The sequence below is a fragment of the Tupaia chinensis genome, unplaced genomic scaffold, assembly GCF_000334495.1.
Source record: "Tupaia chinensis unplaced genomic scaffold, TupChi_1.0 Scaffold142716_1, whole genome shotgun sequence".
Classification (NCBI taxonomy): domain Eukaryota; kingdom Metazoa; phylum Chordata; class Mammalia; order Scandentia; family Tupaiidae; genus Tupaia; species Tupaia belangeri.
The window spans coordinates 7,756,743-7,778,594 of record NW_006202562.1 but is presented as its reverse complement, the minus strand read 5'-3'; the positions used below and the strand labels follow the sequence as shown (position 1 = coordinate 7,778,594).

General features: G+C 44.5%; 2 protein-coding genes across 2 annotated transcripts in view; both read left to right on the top strand.

The window, feature by feature from the left end:
• The window catches only part of SMIM26 (small integral membrane protein 26), a 3,206-nt gene extending 1,194 nt beyond the window's left edge, over positions 1-2,012 (top strand). The window contains exon 2 of the mRNA XM_027766349.1: positions 1,717-2,012. Coding sequence (XP_027622150.1) covers positions 1,717-1,883 — 167 coding nt within the window. The 3' untranslated portion in view covers positions 1,884-2,012. The remainder of the gene's footprint in view (positions 1-1,716) is intronic.
• Positions 2,013-3,060: 1,048 nt separating this feature from the next.
• On the top strand, positions 3,061-3,594 carry LOC102484991 (60S ribosomal protein L23). The gene is made up of 2 exons (XM_006163665.2): positions 3,061-3,085; positions 3,160-3,594. Exons 1-2 carry the CDS (start codon positions 3,061-3,063, stop codon positions 3,570-3,572), a joined length of 438 nt encoding a protein of 145 aa, XP_006163727.1. The 3' UTR covers positions 3,573-3,594.
• Positions 3,595-21,852: the final 18,258 nt, after the last annotated feature.

Below are 21,852 nucleotides of genomic sequence, written 5' to 3'. Positions count from 1 at the left end.
AGAGAGAAAGTGCCCCTCATGGGCTGTGGTAGTGCTGCAACCCCTTGCCCCCATTTTTCCCACCGTGGAGATTTTGAGGCATGCACACAGCAGGGTGTCCCTTGACTTGAACCACGTGGGATCCCGTTGCCCCAACCATCAGGCCACAGGTGAATTGTACATTTTAAGTGGGCTAATTGTAAGGTATGTGCATATTTCAATACAACTGTTGTGTAAATTTGCTAAAGATTATATTTGATGGTTAAAAGTTCACATATCCAGCATTAAATATTTAAAAACATGTTAAAGTTTGTAGTGGTCATGGTTTTTTTTTCCTTTTTTTTCTGGAGAGATTTTTTTCTATGGGGTGTGTGCACCCACCAGAGACAGACAGAAAATCAGAAAGTGAGAAATCATCCCTCTAGGAGGATGGCCACACTGCGGTCTCTTCTCCATTCTCTTCTTGGGACTTTGGGCACACATGCACACGCACCCAGCGTGAATTTTAAGCCTCCAGGTCCAGGACTTGAACCACGATTGACTACATGGGAATCTAGTGATATAACCATTACCCCATCTGCTGGTCCCTTTTTATGTTTTTTTTTTTCCTAAGAGTGATTTTTGTTATAGGGCATGCATGCTCACCAGGGAGACAGAAAGCTAGACATCACCCTCTGGGGGAATGTCATGCTGCAGTCCCTTCTCTATTCTCCTCTGGATTTTGAACACACACTCAAGCACATCTGCCCCATGTGAGTTTTAAGCCACTAGGTCCGGGAATCGAACAACAGTACAATCTGTGGGTGTCCAGCGACATAACCATTATACTATCTGCTGGTCCCATGTTTTCTTTTTTTCTTGTTTTTGTTAGAGATTTTTGCTATAGGGTGAGTGCATTCCCTGGAGAGACGGTGAGAGACAAAGTGAGAAATCACTCCCCAGAGGGGATGGCCACGCTGCAATCCTTTCTTCTCCATTCTCCTCTCTGGATTTTGGGCACGCATGCACATGCACCCAGCATTTTTAAGCCATGGGCCTGGGACTTGAAATGCAGTTGACTCTGTGGTAGTCCAGCAACGTAACCATCACACCATCTGCTGGTCCCTTTTTATTTTCTTCTTCTTCTTTTTTTTTTTTAAGAATTATTTTATTGGACCAGCATAATTATTTTATTGGACCAGCCATTAGTGTAATGGCTATGTTGCTGGACTCCCATGTAGTCGACCACAGTTCGAGTCCTGGCTTAAACTCAAGCTGAGCACGTGTGCGTGTGTGCCCAAGATCCTGAGAGGAGAATGGAGGAAAAGGGATTGCGGCATGGCTATTCCCCTGGGGGGTGATTTCTCACTCTCTGTCTTTCTGGCAAGCTCACGCACCCTATAGCAATAACCTCTCAAAAAAAAAAAAGAATTATTTTATTTTAACTTTATTTATTTATTTGTTTTAATTTGACCAGAGAGGGGCAGAGTTGGGGGGTAGGGGGAAAGTAAGAAGACAAGCCACTAGGTCCAGGACTTAAACCGTTATTGGCCATGTGAGAGTCCAGCGCCCTTAACCACCATGCCACCTGCCGTCCCCCCTTTTTCTTCTTTTTTTAAAGGAAGAATAAGGAGACAGGAATCTGATAGAGATTCCTGATTAGGGGTAGGGGTGAGTAGATAATTCTTTCTTTAGTTTTACTTCGAAGACTTTAATGACTGCTAAGTTAATAATTAGATGTTTTCTCTTTTTTTTAAGTTGATAAAGTAGAGCAGAAAGATGTCTCAACAAAGGAACACTCTGAGCACCCGAAGGGGTTTTATGTGGAAACAATTATCACATATAGAGAAGACTTTGTTCCAGTTACTAAAAAGATCCTCAACTATCTGAAATCGTGGACTGGTGGCCCTCCTCCAGAATCGTGATTGAGCTGAATTACGAAAACCAGGACTTTGGTTCGATGTAAATTTGATATACACTCTGATTTTCATTTTATTTGTAAAAAGTTTGTAAGTGCATACATTTAATTTAATTTTGTTGTAAAATATAATCTCTGATAATATACAATAAATATTTCCTTGAAGAAAGCTAAACTTGCATATTCAAGAGGTGTTTCTTTATGTTTTCACGAGTAAAAGGTTGAAGTGAAATTTGATGTTTTCATAAACTCAGTTTTTCTGAAAGTTGTTAACGTATTTCTTTCATGTTGCTATTATACACAACTTTAGTGGTCCCTTTAAGGTTAGATTTTAGCAATTCTCCATATTCAGTTTGGGATTTACAGCTAGTCTTTTGGGTACTATTGGGTACTATAAGTATGTAAGTATGTAAAATAGATTATAACTCCTGAATTAAATAGACTTGGCTTATTCTTTTCTTTCTTTTCTCTTTTCTTTTTTCTGTTTGCTATAGGGCACTTGCCGAAGAGACAGAGAAGACAGAAAGTGAAAAATTACCCGCAGGGAGATGGCCACGCCACAATCTCTTCTCCTCCATTTCCCTCTCAGGATCTTTGGCACGCATGCACACATGCCTAGTGTGAGTTTTAAGCTGCCAGATCTGGGACTCGAACTGTCGTCAACTATGTAGGAGTCTAGTGACGTAACACCATCTGCTGATCCTGATTTGGCCTATTCTTTTTTTTTTTTTTGGAGAGGTTTTTGCTATAGGGAGCATGCACTTGCCAGAAAGAGAGAGACAGAGAGACAGAAAGCGAGAAATCACCCCAGGGGGAATAGCCACACTGCAATCCCTTCTCCTTCATTCTCTTGGGATCTTGGGCAGGCACGGACATGTGCCTGGGATGAGTTTAAGCCACCACGTCCTGGACTCGAACTGTGGGAGTCCAGCGACATAGCCATTATGCTAATTGCTGATCCCTTGGCCTTTTCTTTTTTTTTTTTTTGGAGAGGTTTTTGCTATAGGGAGCATGCACTTGCCAGAAAGAGAGAGACAGAGAGACAGAAAGCGAGAAATCACCCCCCCAGGGGTGACTTTAAGCCTCACCGGGAGTGGCATCCCTGGGCAACTGGGAGTTGAACTGGCAGGATCCCCACGTCATTTTAGACCCAGCCGAGCGAGATCACTCTGCAAATATCACTGATGTGGTTGGAGGTGGGCCTGAGCGGTCTCCCACCTTGCAGAAGGAACTGCTTGTTGTAAAAGTTGGAGTCGTCCAAGTCCCTTAATGTCGACATACAGATGGACATGGTGGGTCCTCCAGGGCAAAGTTCCAAATTTCCCTGGGTCTTCCAGTAGGTACTGTGATCAATTGTGCCGACAACACAGGAGCCAAAAATCTGTCTATCATCTCTGTGAAGGGGATCCAGGGACGGCTGAACAGGCTTCCTGCTGCTGGCGTGGGTGACGTGGTGATGGCCACGGTCAAGAAAGGGAAACCAGAGCTCAGGAAGAAAGTGCATCCAGCAGTGGTAATTCGACAGCCAAAGTCATACCGGAGAAAAGATGGCGTCTTTCTTTATTTTGAAGATAATGCAGGGGTCATAGTAAACAATAAAGGTGAAATGAAAGGTTCTGCCATCACGGGACCAGTGGCAAAGGAGTGCGCAGACTTGTGGCCCAGGATTGCATCTAATGCTGGCAGCACCGCATGATTCTCCAGTGTGTTTGTAAAAATAAAAACTAAATAAAATAACAACCCAAAACATTAAAAACTATTTGCTCCCCCCCAAAAAAATGATTTTCATTTCTAAAAATGACTATTCCTACACTTGATCACTAGTTGGCCTAGGTATAAGATTCTAGGTTGATATTATTCTTCTTAGAATGTTGGAAGCATTGGTCTGCTATATTTTAGGAATCCCAATGTTGAAGGGGAAAAGTTCCAATCCTTTGATTATGGTCTATTTTTTGCTCCCTAGGAGGGTTTAGGCCTTCCTTTAACTGTTTTATTTTATTTTATTTTATTTTTTATTTGACCAGAGAGAAGAGTGAGAGAGAAAGAGAGGGAAAGTGAAAAAGCAAGCCACCAGGTCTGGGACTCAAACCATGGTCGGCTATATGGGAGTCCAGCATCCTTAACCACCACACCACCTGCTGGCCCCCTCCTTTAACTCTACTCTTCTGAAATTTTACTGTGATGCATCTAATGTGACTTCATTCTTCTTTATTCATCAGGGTAATCACTCAATGGACTATTTATAAAAACTCTTATTTGGTTTTAAAGAATGTTCTTTCTTTTTATTTTTTTCTTAGAAATTCTTCCCTTTTAAATTTTTTCCTCTAGACTATTTTTATTATTTTATATTTCTTAACTACTTTTAATCCTTTTGTCTATTTTGTTCTATCTTTTTGGAGAAGAGTCATTTGTACATTTGTAGAGGAGGTAAAAGTTTACCTGTGTCTTCTTAGCATGTCTAGCTAGGCCTAAGAATTAAATCGACATAGATTAACCAAATGAAAGCATACAAATTTTTATACATTCATAGGAGCCCCCTTAGGAAAACAGGGACACAAAGATGTTGCAAAATCTGAACAAAGACAGCCAGTTGTGCAAAAGTAACTAAAATATGTAGAAGATCAAAAGTGGATGAGTTATTTAAACAAAATCTGCCCGGGATTCTCTCAGCCTCAAGTCTCCATATCTGGTGATAAGGACAGAATCTGACATGTGAGAGTTTTATCTCCTGCTTCAGAAAACTTGGGGATGTCAGTGCACCCCTCTTGCACCTGCTCTTGGTTTTGAGTGTCATTAAGTAAAAATAATTCTTATGCCAGAGTGGCAGAGTTTGAGGTGGCATGCTCTGCCGTCCTTCGCATCTGACAAATATCTACTAAGCCCCAACGTTGGGCCAGTGCTACTCCGTGTAGGGCAGCACTTTATGAACGGTACCCTCATGGAGATTTACCAGCTAGTGAAGGATATAGACAATAAAAAATAAACAAAGATATTTTATATTCTATAATCCAAAGATTTTTTTTAAAGAATTATTTTTTATTTTAACTTTATTTATTTATTTCATTTTAATTTGACTAGAGATGGGCTGAGTGAGAGAGAGAGAGGGAACATAAGAACGCAAGCTGCCAGTCTGGGACTTGAACCGCAGTCGACCATGTGGGAGTCTAGTGTCCTTAACCACCACAGCACCTGCCGGCCCCTTATAATCCAACTTTTAAATTGCATTTATTTATGGGATCACCAGATGGTGTAGTGGTTATGTCACTGGACTCCCATGTAGTTGACTGCAGTTCGAATCCCAGATCTGATGGCTTAAAATTCATGCTAGGCACATGTGTGTGCATGCCAAAATCCCAAAAGAAGAATGGAGGAGAAGGGATGGTGATGTGGTCATCTCTCCAGAGGTGATTTCTCACTTTCTATCGCTCTGTCTCTCTGTCTCTGGTGAGCACAAGCACCCTATAGTAAAAAAAGTAAAAATAAACCTCTAAATTACATTTATTTATTTATTTTTTCATTTATTTTATCATATGGTGTATGAGCTCACCAGCGAGAGAGAAAGACAGAGAGAAAGGGAAAGTGAGAAATCACCATCCGGGGGAATGATCATATCACAATCCTTCTTGTCCATTCTCCTTCTGGGATTTCAGACATGCACAAGGTGGCCAGGTCTGGGATTGAAACCACACAGTTGGCCATGTGGCATCCAGTACCTTAACCACTCTACCACCTGTGACCTCTTAATTAAATTTTCCTTTTTTATTTTATTTTTTCCACAGGCTAGTACATTTACTGGAGAAAGCAAGAGAGAGAAAGCAAGAAAGCACCCCCAATGGAGGATGGTCACGCTGCAATCCCTTCTCCTCCATTTCTTTTTTCTTTTGGGATTTTGAGGATATACGTACATGTGCCCTGTTTGATTTTCAAGCTACTGGGTCCAAGACTCAAACAGTGCAGTTGGCTATATGGGATCCAGCTACCTTAACCAACATGCCACTGACTGACTCTAATTGCATTTTGCTCCTGTCAGAGACAGAGAGAGACAGAGGGAGAGAAAGTGAGAAGTCACCCCCAGGAAGGATGGCACGCCGCAGTTCTTTCTCTTCTATTCTCCTCCCAGGATTTTGAGCACACATGTATATGCATCCATCATGATTTTCAAGCCTGATTTGAGACTAGAACTTTAAAGGTGGCTATGTAGGATCCCACTACCTTAATTAACACACCACTGGCTCGTTGTCTAATTGCATTTTTTATATTGGCTATCATTTTTAGTGTTCAAGAGCTCTTTTTGCTCTCAAATTTTTTATGGTGTTCTATTCATTGATGAATATTAAAGCACTGTCAAAAAGTCCATTGAAAAGTATATTATTAAACAATTATACATTGGTTCTTTGTTTTTGTTATTGTTTTGGAGAGGTTTTCGCTATAGGGCGCGTGCACTCGCCAGACAGACAGAGAGAGACATAGAGACAGAAAGTGAGAAATCACCCCCCAGGGGGGATGGTCACGCTGCAATCCCTTCTCCTCCATTCTCTCGGGATCTTGGGCACGCACGCACACGCGCCCGGCGTGAGTTTTAAGCCATCGGGTCCTGGACGCGAACCGCGGTCGACTACGTGGGAGTCCAGCGACATAGCCATTACGCTAACTGCTGGTTCCCAACAATTATACATTGGTTTTAAAGATTATTCACACCAAAATAAACTCACATTTTATTCCATTTTTCCACAGACTTTTTGAAAACCCCACATATAACATTTGCTCCTTACTGAAGCTATTCTAATTTTACAATTTCTGTCTCTCTGTCTCTCTTTGTCTCTCTGGTGAGCACACACGCCCTGTAGTAGAAAAACTGTCTACATTGCATTTTTTTTTTCTGGAGAGGTCTTTGCTATAAGGGCGCATGCGCTCACCAGACAGACAGAGAGAGACAAAGAGAGAGAAAGCGAGAAATCACCCTCCAGGGGGGATGGCCACGCCGTGATCCCTTCTCCTCCGTTCGCCTCTCGGGATCTTGGGCACGCACGCACATGCGCCTGGCGTGAGTTTTAAGCCACCGGGTCTGGGACTCAAACCACGGTCGACTACGTGGGAGTCCAGCGACATAGCCATTATGCCAACTGCTGGTCTCTAAATTGCATTTATTTATCCATTTATTTTTTCATTTATTTTGCCATATGGTATATGAGTTCAGAGAGAGATAGAGAGAAAGGAAAAGTGAGAGAGTGTGCGTGTGTGTGTGTGTGTGTGTGTGTGTGAGTGAGTGAAAGTGTGTTGTAAGTTTCTTACTGCTTTTTGTTTTCCTCTGTCTCAAGTTGGAGGAGTTTGTCTCAAGTCCGTTTTATTAGCCACACATTGATACAAGAGCCATTTGCAGCTTGGGGGTGGAGGGGGTGATCAAGTTGTAACAGTTTCTTCCAGCGGGTGGTGTGGTGGCAAGGTTTCTTAGCAGCACATCACAGAACTGGAGCCAAGGAACTTTTCATTGGCAAGTACTGGGTTGTCAGGAGAGTGAGATACGGCTCATTTTTTTTTAAATAGAAAAACCGAGAAAAATACATCATGACTTTCTTGACAATTCAATATGTTGGAAAATTCCCCAAACTGGAGGGTGTATCAGGGGAACATGGTTAGAGACAGTGCAGCCGGAATGGTACCCTGAGTATCTTGCCAGACCACCACCAGGCACCAGGCACCGTGGAGGCCATGCTGACTGGAGGTGGGATGCTCCTGCTAAAACTCTGCTCCTGTCCGGTATCTCTGACACCAGGGAGTCCCAACACCCCACACAAGAACGGCTACCCAGACCATGTCCACCCTGCCTGTTGTTAGCACTCATCTTTTTTGTTTTTTTTTTTTTTTTTTTTGAGAGAGAGTTTTGCTATAGGGCGTGCGCTCTCCAGAAAGACAGAGACAGAGAGATAGAAAGCGAGAAATCACCCCCCCCCCAGGGGGGATGGCCACACCGCAATCCCTTCTCCTCCATTTTCCTCTCGGGATCTTGGGCACGCACGCACACGTGCCCAGCGTGAGTTTAAGCCACCGGGTCCAGAACTTGAACCACGGTCGACTACATGGGAGTCCAGCTACATAGCCATTATGCTAACTGCTCATCTTTGAATCTCAGTTTATTTATTAGCACTCATCTTTGAATCTCATTTTATTTAGCTGATGGTTTGGTGGTCACATGCCTAGGCCCTAGCTACTGTAGAGTATTTTGTTTTAAGAATTATTTATTTTATTTAATGTATGATGATGATGATTATTTTTAATTTGACCAGAGAGAGAAAGGGAAAGTAAGAAAGCAAGCCTCCAGGTCCAAGACTCGAACCATGGTTGGCCATGTGGGAGTCTCTCAGCTTAACCACCACGCCACCTGCCAGTCTTCTCCCCGTGAGGTGCAGACTTTTATGGTGGGAAGTTCCTCAAATGTAAGAAGGATGTTCACAAAATGCTAAGCAGGCAAATACCAGGACAAATGTCCATTACGGACAGCAAGCCTGATATATTTTTTTAACGAGAAGCATGGAAATATCAGCATCTGCAAGTCAGGTCCTCAAAGAAGGGCCCTCCCTTTAGTGTCCCACCTGGGTGTGTGGGGGAGGGGACGTGGCTAGCTGACTGTGGGAACCCTGGACGCTGGGTGGTAGCACCAGAAATTGGTTGCTGCCGAGTGAGGTCGAGGCCATGTAGAAGACCGGGGTCCGTTCCCAGACCAGCCTGGACAGGCCAGGTGCAGTGATGTGCACCTGTGATCCTAGCTAACTGGGAGGCTAGGGCAGAGGGTCTCACCTGAGAGATCCTTTCAGAGATACCTACCTGTCTCTCTCTCAAAAAAAAAAAAAAAAAAAAGCAGTGGGGCCCAGCAGGTGGCACAGAGGTTAAGGCACCTGGATCTCATACGGCTGACTGTGAAGTTCGAGTCTGGACCTGGTGGCTTGAAAATCACTCCAGGCATGTACGTATGCATGCCCAAAATCCCTAGAGGAGGATGAAGGAGAATGGACTGTGGCATGACCATCCCTGGGGGATGATTTCTCACTTCCCTCCCCACTTCTCTCTCTCTGTCTCTTTGCTGACCTCATGTGTCCTGTAGCAAACTTAAAAAAAATTTTTTTTAATAAAAAACCAAAATTGTCTAAAGCAAAACCAAACCAAACATATGCATCTCCTGGACTTGGCCAGCTTCAGAGAAGAAAATCACTACTCAACTGTGTATGAAGATTAGAGAAAAAAGTCTCAATGGTTGACATTGAAGAGATGGGGCTTAGGTTCTCTTGGCAGCAGACACACACCTGGATGGAGTGAAAGTCATGCCTTTGAGGACACCATGGTTCAAGGGCTCCAGGACTCAGAGTATTACACTTGAAACACTTGGGAACTCTGCTTCCACGGCCTCGGTCAGACGTCTTTTTTTTTTTTAAGAGAGATTTTTCCTACAGGGCATGTGTGTTCGCCATAGAAGACAAAGAGATAGAAAGCAAGAACTCACCCCCAGGGGGATGGCCACACCACAATTCCTTCTCCTCCATTCCCCACTTGAGATTTTGGGCACATACACACGCATGTGCCTGGCATGAGTTTTAAGTTGCTGGGTCTGGCACTTGAACTGCGGTCAACTACATGGGAGTCCAGCTACATAACCACTATGCTATCTGCTGGTCCCTGGACTTTTGTTTTTAAAAAGAATTATTTTATTATATTTAGTATTATTTTTTATTTTGACCAGAGGGAGAGAGAGAGGAAAAGTGGGAAAGTAAGCTGTCGGGTCCAGTACTCAAACTACAGTCAGCTATGTGAGAGCCCAGTGCCCAATCACCATGCCACCTGCCAGCTCCATGGATCAGATAATTAAGATTAATTATATGCTCAATCTATCATTTTTTTTTTCAAAATGAAGACATGGCCCCATGATATCTGTGTGGTTGTGAACATACACTTTGGTTGTGTGCTCCGAGATCATTTTCTGAGTGCTCCCATGGTACACTGAGTCCTCTCCATAATCTTTTTTTTTTTTTTTTTTTTTGGAGAGATTTTCACTGTAGGGCGCGTGCGCTCGCCAGACAGACAGAGAGAGACATAGAGACAGAAAGCGAGAAATCACCCCCCAGGGGGGATGGTCACACCGCAATCCCTTCTCCTCCATTCTCCTCTCAGGATCTTGGGCATGCACGCACACGTGCCCAGTGTGAGTTTTAAGCCACCAGGTCCGGGACACGAATCGCGGTCAACTACGTGGGAGTCCAGTGACATAGCCATTACGCTAACTGCTGGTTCCCTCCTCTCCATAATCTTGAGGAGAAGATATTATCTGTATTTTACAAATAAGAATATTGAGTCCAAAGGGGGTTAACTCATATTTCCAAAGGTCACATGGAAAGTAGCAGAGCTAGGACAGAAATCAGTGTTTTTCTGGTACCCAAATCTAAGTTTTTGACTCTACATGGATGTCTCATAAAGCGGAGAGGCCAGCCTGGGTCACACTGTCCATGGTTTGCTGGGCGGCACAGCAGAGACCACATGCTGGCCATGGGAACAGATCCCCCAGGTGCCTGAGAGGGCACTGGACTCAGATGGAGGGTGCCTAGAATCCTGGGGAGATGGAAGGGTGGAGTGGAAGACTCTGGCATGGGGAAACCTCGTGGAGGAATGTCGTCTCTCTAATGTGTACAGTCTCAAAAATGGTTTTTAAAAAGAGAGCGCAAGTTGGGACCAGCAGTTAGTGTAATGGCTATGTCGCTGGACTCCCATGTAGTCAACCGTGGTTTGAGTCCTGGACCTGGTGGCTTAAATGCACACTGGGCATGTGTGCGTGCGTGCCCAAGATCCCAAGAGGAGAATGGATGAGAAGGGATTGTGGTGTGGCCATACCCTCTGGGGGGAGTGATTTCTTGCTTTCTGTCTCTCTGTCTCTCTCTGTCTTTCTGACGCGTGCACGCACCCTATAGCAGAAACATTTCCAAAAGAAAAAAAAAGAAAGAAAAAGAGAGTGCAAGCTAATGGCTATAAACTTTGAAAAAAGAAACACTGAAAACTTTTCACTTTTCTAAAATACCAACACCAGACAGCTCAAATGATCAGAATGCCTCATGCTTTTGTGAGAACTACATAACAAGTAAAAAACAAAAACAAAAAAACCCTACCATCAGGGACCTATTGAAACAAAAGCCCAGTGGAATCCATTTGATGGGCTTCCCCAGGTGATGCTAGAGCTTAGCATTTCGGACACTAAATGACAGTAAAGGTGTTTCTCAGCTTATTATGGAACTGCATCTCCATAAACCCATTGTAAACCAAAAATACATTTAATATCCTGATAAATCCATGACAAACAATAAGTAAAACCATTGTCAGTTGGGGACCATCTGTAACAGCCTCAGGCATTGTGGCATCTCCAGACTCCCCTCCCACACATGACTAGTGCTCGCTGGAGGACTGTATTCCCCTCCACCCACCCCAGGTGAGACTTATCGTCTAATCCAATCAGGGAAGGGGTTGTGGGGGAGGGAAAGTATGGCTCAGCTCACTTATCCGTGATTGGTTTAAGCTCAGTCATATGACCTCATTCTGGAGAACGAAGCAGGAGGAACTTTGAGTGTCCAAGTTTTAGAGGAAGCACCAGAACGAGATGGTCTCATACCCTGGGATGTGTCTGGATGGGTATGTCTGTAACAGCCATAGCTATAGCCTTTCACAGACTCATGGGATGCCTGAGAAAAGCCAGCATGCTTAGGTGACAGAGAAGAAAAAAGGAAAGAGTTAGGTCCTGATCTCAGTTTACTTTAGAGTTGCCTTACTGGGTAAAATAACAGGGTTTTTTTTTTGTTTGTTTGTTTTACTTTTTTTTTTCTTTTTCTTTTTTTTCTGAGAGTTCTTTTGCTATTGGGCGTGGGCACTCGCCAGAATAGTCTTTAATGATGTATCAAGCCTGGATCTTTTTATTTTTATTTATTTATTTATTTTTGCTATAGGGCGCGTGCACCACTAGAAAGACAGAGAGAGACAGAGAGACAGAAAGCGAGAAATCACCCCCCGAGAGGGGATGGTCATGCTGTAATCCCTTCTTCTCCATCCTCCTCTCAGGATCTTGGGCATGCACGTACACACGCCCAGCATGAGTTTAAGCCACTGGATCCAGGACTCGAACCACAATCAACTACATGGGAGTCCAGGGACATAGCCATTATGCCAATTGCTGGTCCCCAAAATAACAGTTTTTAAAAGTTGGGACCAGGGCCAGCAGGTGGCATGGTAATTAAGGTGCTGAACTCTCACATTGCCAACTATGGTTAAAGTCCTAGACCTGGTGGCTTGCTTTCTCACTTTCTTTCTCTCTCTTTCTGGTCAAATTAAAAATAATAAAGACAATAAGTAAAATTAAACAGAATAATTCTAAAAAAGAATGTTGGGATTATTTTGGGCCAGCAGGTGGCGTGGTAGTTAAGGTGCTAAACTCCCACATGGCTGACAATGGTTCAAATTCCAGACCCAGCTGTTTAAAAATCACACAAAAAGTGTGTGCCCCAAATTCCAAGATGAGAATGGAGGATAAGGGATTGCAGTTTGGTTTAACCCCTGGGAAATGATTTCTCACTTTCCCTCTGTCTCTCTCTCTCTGGCTAGAGCACACACCCCATGGCAAAAACCTTAAAAAAAGAAGTTGGGACCATTATAAGTTATTTCCTATTGTTACCAGCCAAACTAAGTCATTCTTAGTCAAGCCTCATGGTCAATAAAATGAGAGGCAGGGGACCAGCAGTTAGCGTAATGGCTATGTTGCTGGACCCCCACGTAGTCTACCACGGTTCGAGTCCCAGACCCGGTGGCTTAAACTCACGCCGGGCACGTGTGCACGCATGCCCAAGATCCCGAGAGGAGAATGGAGGAGAAGGGATTGCGGCATGGCCATCCCCCCTGGGGGCTGATTTCTTGCTTTCTCTCTGTCTCTGTCTGTCTGGCGAGCACATGCGCCCTATAGCAAAAACCTCTCCAAAAAAAAAAAAAGAAAAAAAAAATGAGAGGCAGAAGCTGGAGAAGAAAGGAGTTTAATTCTGTAACCATTCACAGAGATTCAGTCAGCAAGCACCATCAGACTGTCAAAAAGCTCAACATGTTCTTGGTATTTATAGATAAAAGCTGTATTACAGAGAAACCCAAATCATTTCTCACTACAATCAATCAGAGTCAATCGTTTTCCCTTGACTAATTATCCTGGTTCTTACAAATAACCATTCTTGGATTCTCATCTGATCATTCCTCAAATGGATCGCTCTATGACTCAACATTTGGTCCAGTTGCTCTTGTTAGAGGCCTTTCTTTTTATTTATTTATGAAGAGAGGTTTCTGCTATAGGGTGCATGCTCTCGCCAGAAAGACAGAGAGAGAGACAGAAAGCAAGAAATCATCTCCCATGGGTGATGGCCATGCCGCAATTCCTTCTCCTCCACTCTCCTCTTGGAGTCTTGGGCACGCATGCATATGGATCTGGCATGAGTTTTTTTTTTTTTTTTAAGATATTTTTGCTATAGGGCGTGTGTGCTTGCCAGAAAGACAGAGAGAGACAGAAAGACAGAAAGCGAGAAATCACCCCCTAGGAGGGATGGCCACACCACAATCCATTCTCCTCCATTCTCCTCTTGGGATCTTAGGCATGCACGCACATGCGCCCAGCATGAGTTTAAACCGCTGGGTCTGGGACTTGAACCACGGTCGACTACACGGGAGTCCAGTGACATAGCCATTAAGCTAACTGCTGGTTCCGACCTGGCATGTATTTTTAAGCAACCAGATCCAGGACTCAAACCATGGTCAACTACATGGGAGTCCAGCAATGTAAACATCATGCCATCTGCTGGTCCCTAAAGGCCTTTCTTAATTTTAAAATGGCTGAACGTCCTGGCTTAGGACTTGTTGTGATAGTTAAGGCACTGGACTCCCAGATGGCTGACTGTAATTCAAGTCCTGGACCCAGTATTATAAATCATGCCAGGAGTGTGTGAGTGCATGTCCAAAATCCCAGGAGAAGAATGGAAGAGAAGGGATTGGGACGTGGCCATGCTCCCTGGGGGTGATTTCTCACTTTTTCTCTCACTGTATCTCTCTGGTGAGCATATGTGTCCTACGGTAAAACCTTAAAAAAAGGGCTACAAAAACCCTCCTAAAGCTCAGTAATAGGAGACTGGTGAGGGAAATTTAATACATATATTGGCCATCAAATTCTGCACATTGGGACCAGCAGATGGCATGTTGGTTACATCACTGGACTCTCACGAAGTCGGCTGTGTTTGAGTCCCATACCTGGCAGCATATAACACATGTTGGGTGCCTGTGCGTGAGTGCCCAGAATCCCTGAGAAGAGGCCGAAGGGAAAGGGATTGTGGCATGACCATTCCCCCTGGGGGGTTATTTCTTGCTTTCTGTCTCTTTGAAGAGCACATGCACTTATAGCAAAAAGCTCTTGAAAGAAAAAAAAAATCTGCACATCTATTAAGAGAGATGCCACAAATTCATCATACATCCATCATACAACATTAAACCAGAAAATTGGGTTCTCACTACATTCACTCCTTCAGCAGTGTTACCTGAGCGCCATGCCATGCACTGTGTTTGATGCTGAGGAGTCAATGGTAAGCGGGAGAGATGCAGAACACAGCTTACCAGGCAAACAGAGAAAACCACAGGTCAGGGATGAGACTGGCAGGGAGCAAGAACACCTGCTTCAGTCTGTGTGGATGAAGAAGGTCTGTCCAAGGAGGCATGTAAGCTGCAGAGCTAAAGGAAGGAGAGGACCTAGGTGCACAGCGAGCTGGGAATACTGTTCCAGAGAGTGGACAGTATGCTGACACCTTGAAGTAAGGGCCACTGGGGTATCTGAGGGATCCAAAAGCCAGAGTCTAGAAGGTTAAGACTATATTCTTTTTTTTTTTTTTTTGGAGAGGTTTTCACTCGTGCGCTCGCCAGACAGACAGAGAGAGACATAGAGACAGAAAGTGAGAAATCACCCCCCAGGGAGGATGGTCACGCTGCATTCCCTTCTCCTCCATTCTCCTCTCAGGATCTTGGGCATGCACGCACATGCACCCGACGTGAGTTTTAAGCCACCGGGTCTGGGACGTGAACCGCGGTCGACCACGTGGGGGTCGAGCGACATAGCCATTACGCTAACCGCTGGTTCCCTATATTCTTTTTTTTTTTTTAATTATTTTTTATTTAACTTTATTTATTTGTTCATTTATTTTATTTTAATTTGACCAGAGAGAAACAGAGAGACAGACAGACAGACAGACACACACACACACACACACACACACACACACACACAGAAAGCAAGCTGCCAGGGCTGGAATTCGAACCATAGTCAGCCATGTGGGAGTCCAGTATCCCTAACCACCATGCCACCTGCCGGCCCCAAGACTATATTTTAAGAACATTATTTTTGTCTCTATAGAGAATGGATTGGAAGAGGACAAGAAGGGAGGCAGGGAGACCATTGAGAAAGCTGTGGTTGAAATCTGAATGAGAGGGGCCAGCAGGTGGCGTGGTGGTTAAGGTACTGGACTCTTGTATGGGTGAGTGTGGTTTGAGTCCTGGACCTAGTGGCTTGCTTTCTCACTTTCCTTCTGTCTTTCTCCCTGTCTTCCTCTGGTGAGCACTTGTGCCCTATATCAAAATTTTAAGAAGTAATAATGATAGTGGACCAGAGGGTGGCATAGTGGTTTTGTTGCTGGACTCCCACATAGTCAACCACTATTTGAGTCTTGAACCTGGCAACTTAAAACTCATATCAGGTGCATGTGTGTGCGTGTCCAAAATCTTAAGAGGAGAATGAAGGAGAAAGGATTGTGACATGGTTATTCTGTCTGAGGGGTGATATTTTGCTTTCTGTCTCTCTGTCTCTGTCTGGCAAGTGCAAGGGCCCTCTAGCAAAAAAATCTCTTTAAAAAAAAGTGTTAATAATAACAGGGACCAGCAGATGGCATAATGGTTACATCACTGGACTCCCATGTAGTCGATTGCGGTTTGAGTCCTGGACCCAGAGACTTGAAACTCACACCAGGTGCATGAGGGTGCATGCCCAAAATCCCGAGAGGAGAATGAAGGAGAAAGGACTGCAGCGTGGCCAACCTCCCTGGTGGGTGATTTCTCATTTTCTGTTTCTCTGTCTCTATCTATCTCTCCAGAGAGCACATGTGCCCTAAAGCAAAAATCTCTTTCTCAAAAAAAAAGTAGTAATAAAAATAAATTAAAGTGAGAGGTGATGGTGGGCCTGGAGCAACGTGATACGGGTGGATGGAGAAGAGGGCAGCACTTCAGGGTCAGTTTTGGAGGGGGAGAAGATTTATTGATGGACTAGAGGAGAAGGGAAAAAGCAATCACAGGTACTTTTGCCTCCAGTATGGAACTGGGGCCATTTATTTAAATAGGGATGAGTCAGATGGTGAAGTTTGGAGAATTTGGGGGAAGGTATTATTATTATTAGATAGAGAGAGGGAAAGCGAGAAAGCATCCTCTCAGGGGTGATGATCACACTGCGATCCCTTGTCCTGTGTTCTCTTCTTGGGTTTTCAGGATGCATGCACATGAACCTGGCATGTTTTTTTAAGTTGTCAGATCTGGGACTGAATGTGTAATCCAGCTGCTATAACCACTAAGTCACCTGGCTAAATAATTTTTTTTTTTTTTAAAGATTTTTGCCATAGAGTGCACGCATTTGATGGAGAGAGACAGTGAGAAAAATCACCCCTCAAATGGATGGCCATGCCCCAATCTAATTCGTTCTCCTCCATTTCTCTCTTGGGATTTTGGGACACACACATAGGCACCTGTATGATTTCCAAGCAGCCAGGTCCAGGACTCAAACCATGGTCTGTCATATGGGAGTCCAGCACCCTAACCACCTGCCAGCCTCTAGAGGGGTTATTCTAACACCAACTGGTGCGTTGTAATTCAGTTCTAGTACTAACCACCTGGAGTTAACACAGATCCCTCAAGTTTAAGGGCACAATTATCAAGAAGACTTCCCTTACTTTGTGTTTGAGTTTTGCTTGTCGTTTTGATTAAGTGGCTATAATGTTTTCAGGGTTGATAATTCACTGGGTTGACTAAACGAGCTCAGGATAGTGCAATTCTTACAACTACAGCTTCAACATAAAGCTATAAATCAGGACCGTCCAGATGGAGAGATGGGCCTGAAAGTCTCGAATTCGAATCTGTGCTCCCTCCCTGCAGAATCAGGGCTCATCACACTCTTGGCACAACGACTATTCATCTACTGGGCAGCTCTCCTGAGCTCGTGTCTAGGTTGTTACAAAGGCTTCATCACTACGCACAATTAGTTGAATCACTGGCCCAGAGGTTGAGTTCAGTCTCCACCTCCTCTCTCCTCCCACAGGTCAGACTGGCTCAATGGGCTGATCCTCTAAACACATGATCAGTCTTCCTGGTGCCCAGTTCCCACCTTGAGTTGTCTCATTAGCATAAATCACTGTGTGAGCATGGGGGGCTTATGAAGACAAAGTTCCAAGCATTTAGGAAGCTCCATGCCAAAATCCTGGAACAAAGACCAGACAAATTCGTTATTATACCACAGAGTTGAAAATCCTGAATTTTATTTAAAAGTTATTAGCTTTGGTACGAGCAGGTAGTGTGGTGGTTAAGGTACTGGACTCCCACATGACCCAACGCGGTTCAAGTCCTAGACCTGGTGGCTTGCTCTTTCTTTCTCTCTATCGCTCTCATTCCCACTGTTTCTTTCTGGTGAGCACATGTGCCCTATGGCAAATTAAAATAATAATAATGATAATAAATTAACTGTGAAAAAAAAAAACTATCAGCTTTGTGATGCCTGTGATTCACGGAAGCGGAGATAACAAAGATGCATTTGGAAGCACAAGCTTAGAAGCAGTATGTGCAGTGGAAATGAAAATGTAGGAATTAATAGCATGAGGGTGGAATTCAAATAGCTGAGAATGAGAGAAACCCTAAACGACACAGGGCCCTAAGCCCTGGAGATCCTCATACTCAGAAGTGGAGTGCAGGGGCCAACAGGCGGCATGTGGTTGAGGTCGGAACTCCCACATGGTTGACTAAGGTTTGAATCCCAGACCTGGCTGCTTACTTTCTCGCATTCTGGCTCTCTTCTTTCTCTTTCTCTGGTGAGTGTGCATGCCCTATAGCAAATTAAAAAATAATTACAAAGATAAATAAAATTTAATAAATAATTCATTAGAAAAAGGAGCAGAATAGAGGAAGTACAGTAGGGGAAAGGAGGGAATCTGATGGAGGATGGTGATCTAGAAATCAAAACAAGCACACACAGAGGAGAGGAGGACACAGGAGGAGATGCTGCTTGATGCTGATGTCACCGGATGCTGACTGTTTCAGGTTCAATACATATAAAAAAGAACAGTGGTGCTTGGGAGTAAATTGCACACATAATGCTCCCTTACTCTGAAAAACTTCAGTGTTATCTTTTTTTTTTTCTTGGGAGATTTTTGCTATCGGGTGCGTGCACTGGCCAGAAAGACAGAGAGAGACAGAGAGACAGAAAGTGAGAAATCATCCCCCGGGGGGATGGCCACATCGCAACTGCTTCTCCCCCATTCTCCTCTTGGGATCTTGGGCACACACGCACATGTGTCTGGCGTGAGTTTAAGCCACCAGGTCCAGGACTCAAACTGCAGACAACTACATGGGAGTCCAGCGACATAGCCATTAGGCCAACTGCTGGTCCCTTTGGTGTTGTCTTCTAAGACCAAAAATATATTTTCTTACATGTAAATCAGGAAATTAACATTAATTCAATACCATAATCAAATCCAGCAGTTCTTTGATTTATCTATTTTTATTCAGAGAGATTTCACTATAGGGCACGTGCGCTTGTCAGCCAGAGAAAGACAGAGCCAGAAAGTGAGAAATCACCCCCCAGGGGGAAGGCCACACTGCAATCCCTTCTCCTCCATTCTCCTCTCAGGATCCTGCACACGCACCTGACATGAACTTCAGGTCACTGAGGGCCACCCTTCCCGGACCATCCTGACTACATCCAGTATCTGGGCTCTGCGTTAGTCAACCTGAGTCCCTGCTCCATCCTGCACTGGATCTACCGCCAGGCCCACAGCCTGCTCTGTAGCTTCCTGTCATGGTCCAGCACTGCTACCAGGGTGGAGTCAAGTACAGCTGGACTACGTGAGGCCAGCTGGGCAGCCTCCGCCAGGCCCCAGCCCCTGACACCCTGTGGGGCCTGTTTTCCCTTCCATCCCACTCTGCTCTTTTGTGAGGGGCTGGTGGCCAGCTGTAGACCCAGTGCTATGTGGACTCAGAAGCAAAGCATTGTGGGCATGTCCGGAGTGCACCAGGCTCCTAAAAGTACACAGCAGGATGGGGACTGCTTCCAACCAGCAGTCCCCAGCCTTCCTAGCACCAGGGACTTCGCTCATGGAAGATCATCTGTCCACAGATGTGGGGCTTGGTCCCGGGATGACCCAAGCACACCACACACCCCACTACCACACTAGCACATTGTAGTATACGATGAAACGATTACACAATAGAGTCCACACTCCTGTGAGAATCTGATACCACAGTAATCTGACAGGAGGTGGGGTCCAGGTGACAACGTGAATGCTGGGGAGCAGGTGCAAAGAGATGAAGCCTTGCTTGCTCACTGGCTCGCCACCTACTTCCTGTTACGTGGCTCGGGATGGACGAGGAGACAATAGGCCATGGACTGGTACGATCTAGCAAGCTGGGGATCAGGGCCAGCGCGGCTCCTGACCAAATCAGAAATGTCACCAAAGAGAGCTACCTCGAGCCCCTAGTCAGAGTTTAGTCTGTTCACTCCCTGAACTGTTTCATTGAGATGGTTACTAAGATGATGCGGTCACATAGTTCAAAGCTGGAAAAGTTCATGAAGATCAAGTACTTCTGGGGCTGGTAGGTGGCATGATGGTTAAAGGTGCTGGACTCCCACATGGCCGACTGTGGTTCGAATCCTGGACCTGGGAACTTGCTTTCTTACCTTCTCTCTCTCTCTCTCTCGCTCTCAGTCTGTCCCTCTCTGGTCAAATTAAAATAAATAAATAAATAAAGTTAAATAGAATACTTCTTAAAAAAAAAAACAAGATCAAGTACCTCCTAAAAATAGTTGATTTCTTTCCTTCAGGAATTCCAAAAGCCCTTGACATGTGTTGGGTACTATTCAGCTCCAAAAAATATATTTGATCATGAGATGCTTTTGAAATTGAATAACCTACCAACGTCTCACTTCAAATTATGAAATGCTGTACTAGAAGTTACGATCATAGCACTTTCTGATCTTGTACCATGAGCTGTTTGTTCTTTCAGGTTCCTGATATCCTCTTGAAAGAAAACAGTCCCAGTGGGAGGTTGGCAAGACCAAATGGAGGTGTAACACTGAATGGGGGCAGGAGCCCTCATCTCACCCTTCCTTGGGAAGCTCAGGCTCTCTCTGACCTCTGGGAACTAGTAATGATTCCAACAAGAACAAATGGTCTGCTCTCGGTTGTCAATGAAGATAATTCTCTGGGTATGAACGGCATTACAAACGTTTCTGGAAGGAACTTCCAGCAGGAGGTGGTGTAGTGGTTAAGGCATTGGACTCCCACATGGTCGACTGACCGTGGTTTGAGTCCTGGACCTGGAGGCTTGAAACTCATCCTGGCATGTGTGTGTGTGTGTGCCCCAAATCCCAAGAGGAGAACAGAGGAGAAGGGTCTGTGGCATGGGCATCCCCCCTTGGAGGGTGATTTATGTTTCCCCATCTCCCTCTATCTCTCTGGCAAGTGCATACTCCCTATTGCAAAAATCTCTCTCTCAAAAAATCTCCCCAAAAAACCTCACCAAGTTTTCCTTTCTGTTTCTGTTGTGTTCTGAGAGATGCACAAGATGCTTCAGACTTTCTTTTTCTTGACATTTTTGAAGAAACCTGACTAGTAATCTTGTAGAATGCACTTCAGTTTGGGTTTGTTGGTGTTTCTTTATGATTAGGTTTAGGTTACAGATTTGGGACACAAATTCGTGTCTTTCCCAGTATGACATCAGGAAGTATAGATGTCTGTGGGTGTCATTCTTTGTGAGGCTAACTTTGATGACTTCATTAAGCAATTTAGTATTCAGTAGTTAACAGTAAGCATACTAATTTGTAGTCTTTTCTGGCCAAATGATGGTTCTTTGCTCTCCTTTTCAATGCTTTTTCTACACTCCCCAATGCTCTTAGAGGCCTAGTAGGTGAAGACACCCTGAGATGGAATTATTTTGTAATCAGTGACAATTAGGGTAACAGCTTCCCAGCCCTTTCCAGCCTTCTAAGCACTTTTACATGGTCCATTTCATTGAAATCTCCTAAGGACCTTGAAGGGCTAAGTGTTAGCCTGTATTAGAGGAGGACTTAAAATGCTAAAATCGTACACGTGTATTTACTACCATGACATGGCTAAGTCAAATTAATAGTTAAACGGTTAAGTGGCTATTTATGGAAGCAGACTCTCTCTCTCTCTTTTAAAAATAATTATTTTTTATTTAACTTTATTTATTATTGTTATTATTGTCCGATTTGATCAGAGACAGAGACAGACTCTTTCCTATCAGGTATCTGAGATGCTGAGTCAGGAAGACAAGGGAACAACAACTTGGGAGGGGAAATTGGACACATTAGGAACAGGACTCAGGACAAAGCTGAGTTTCAGGGATGACCGACTCTCAGACCCTAAGATGTGGGAGAAAAAGCCAGTGCACAGACTCCGGGCCAGGTAGCAAGTGGAGTCTGGCAGGGAATGAGGACCGCTTCGAGAGGTTGTGGGATTCAAGGGCTTGGGCGGGGCCCACCTGTAGGAGGGCGGGGAGCTCTGGGGGCAGGACCTATCAATGATGGGCTGCGGTATGGCTGGGCCGCAGGGGGCAGTGACTGACATAGGCGGAGCCAATCGGTGGGCGGGCGGGCTTCTAGCTAGGCC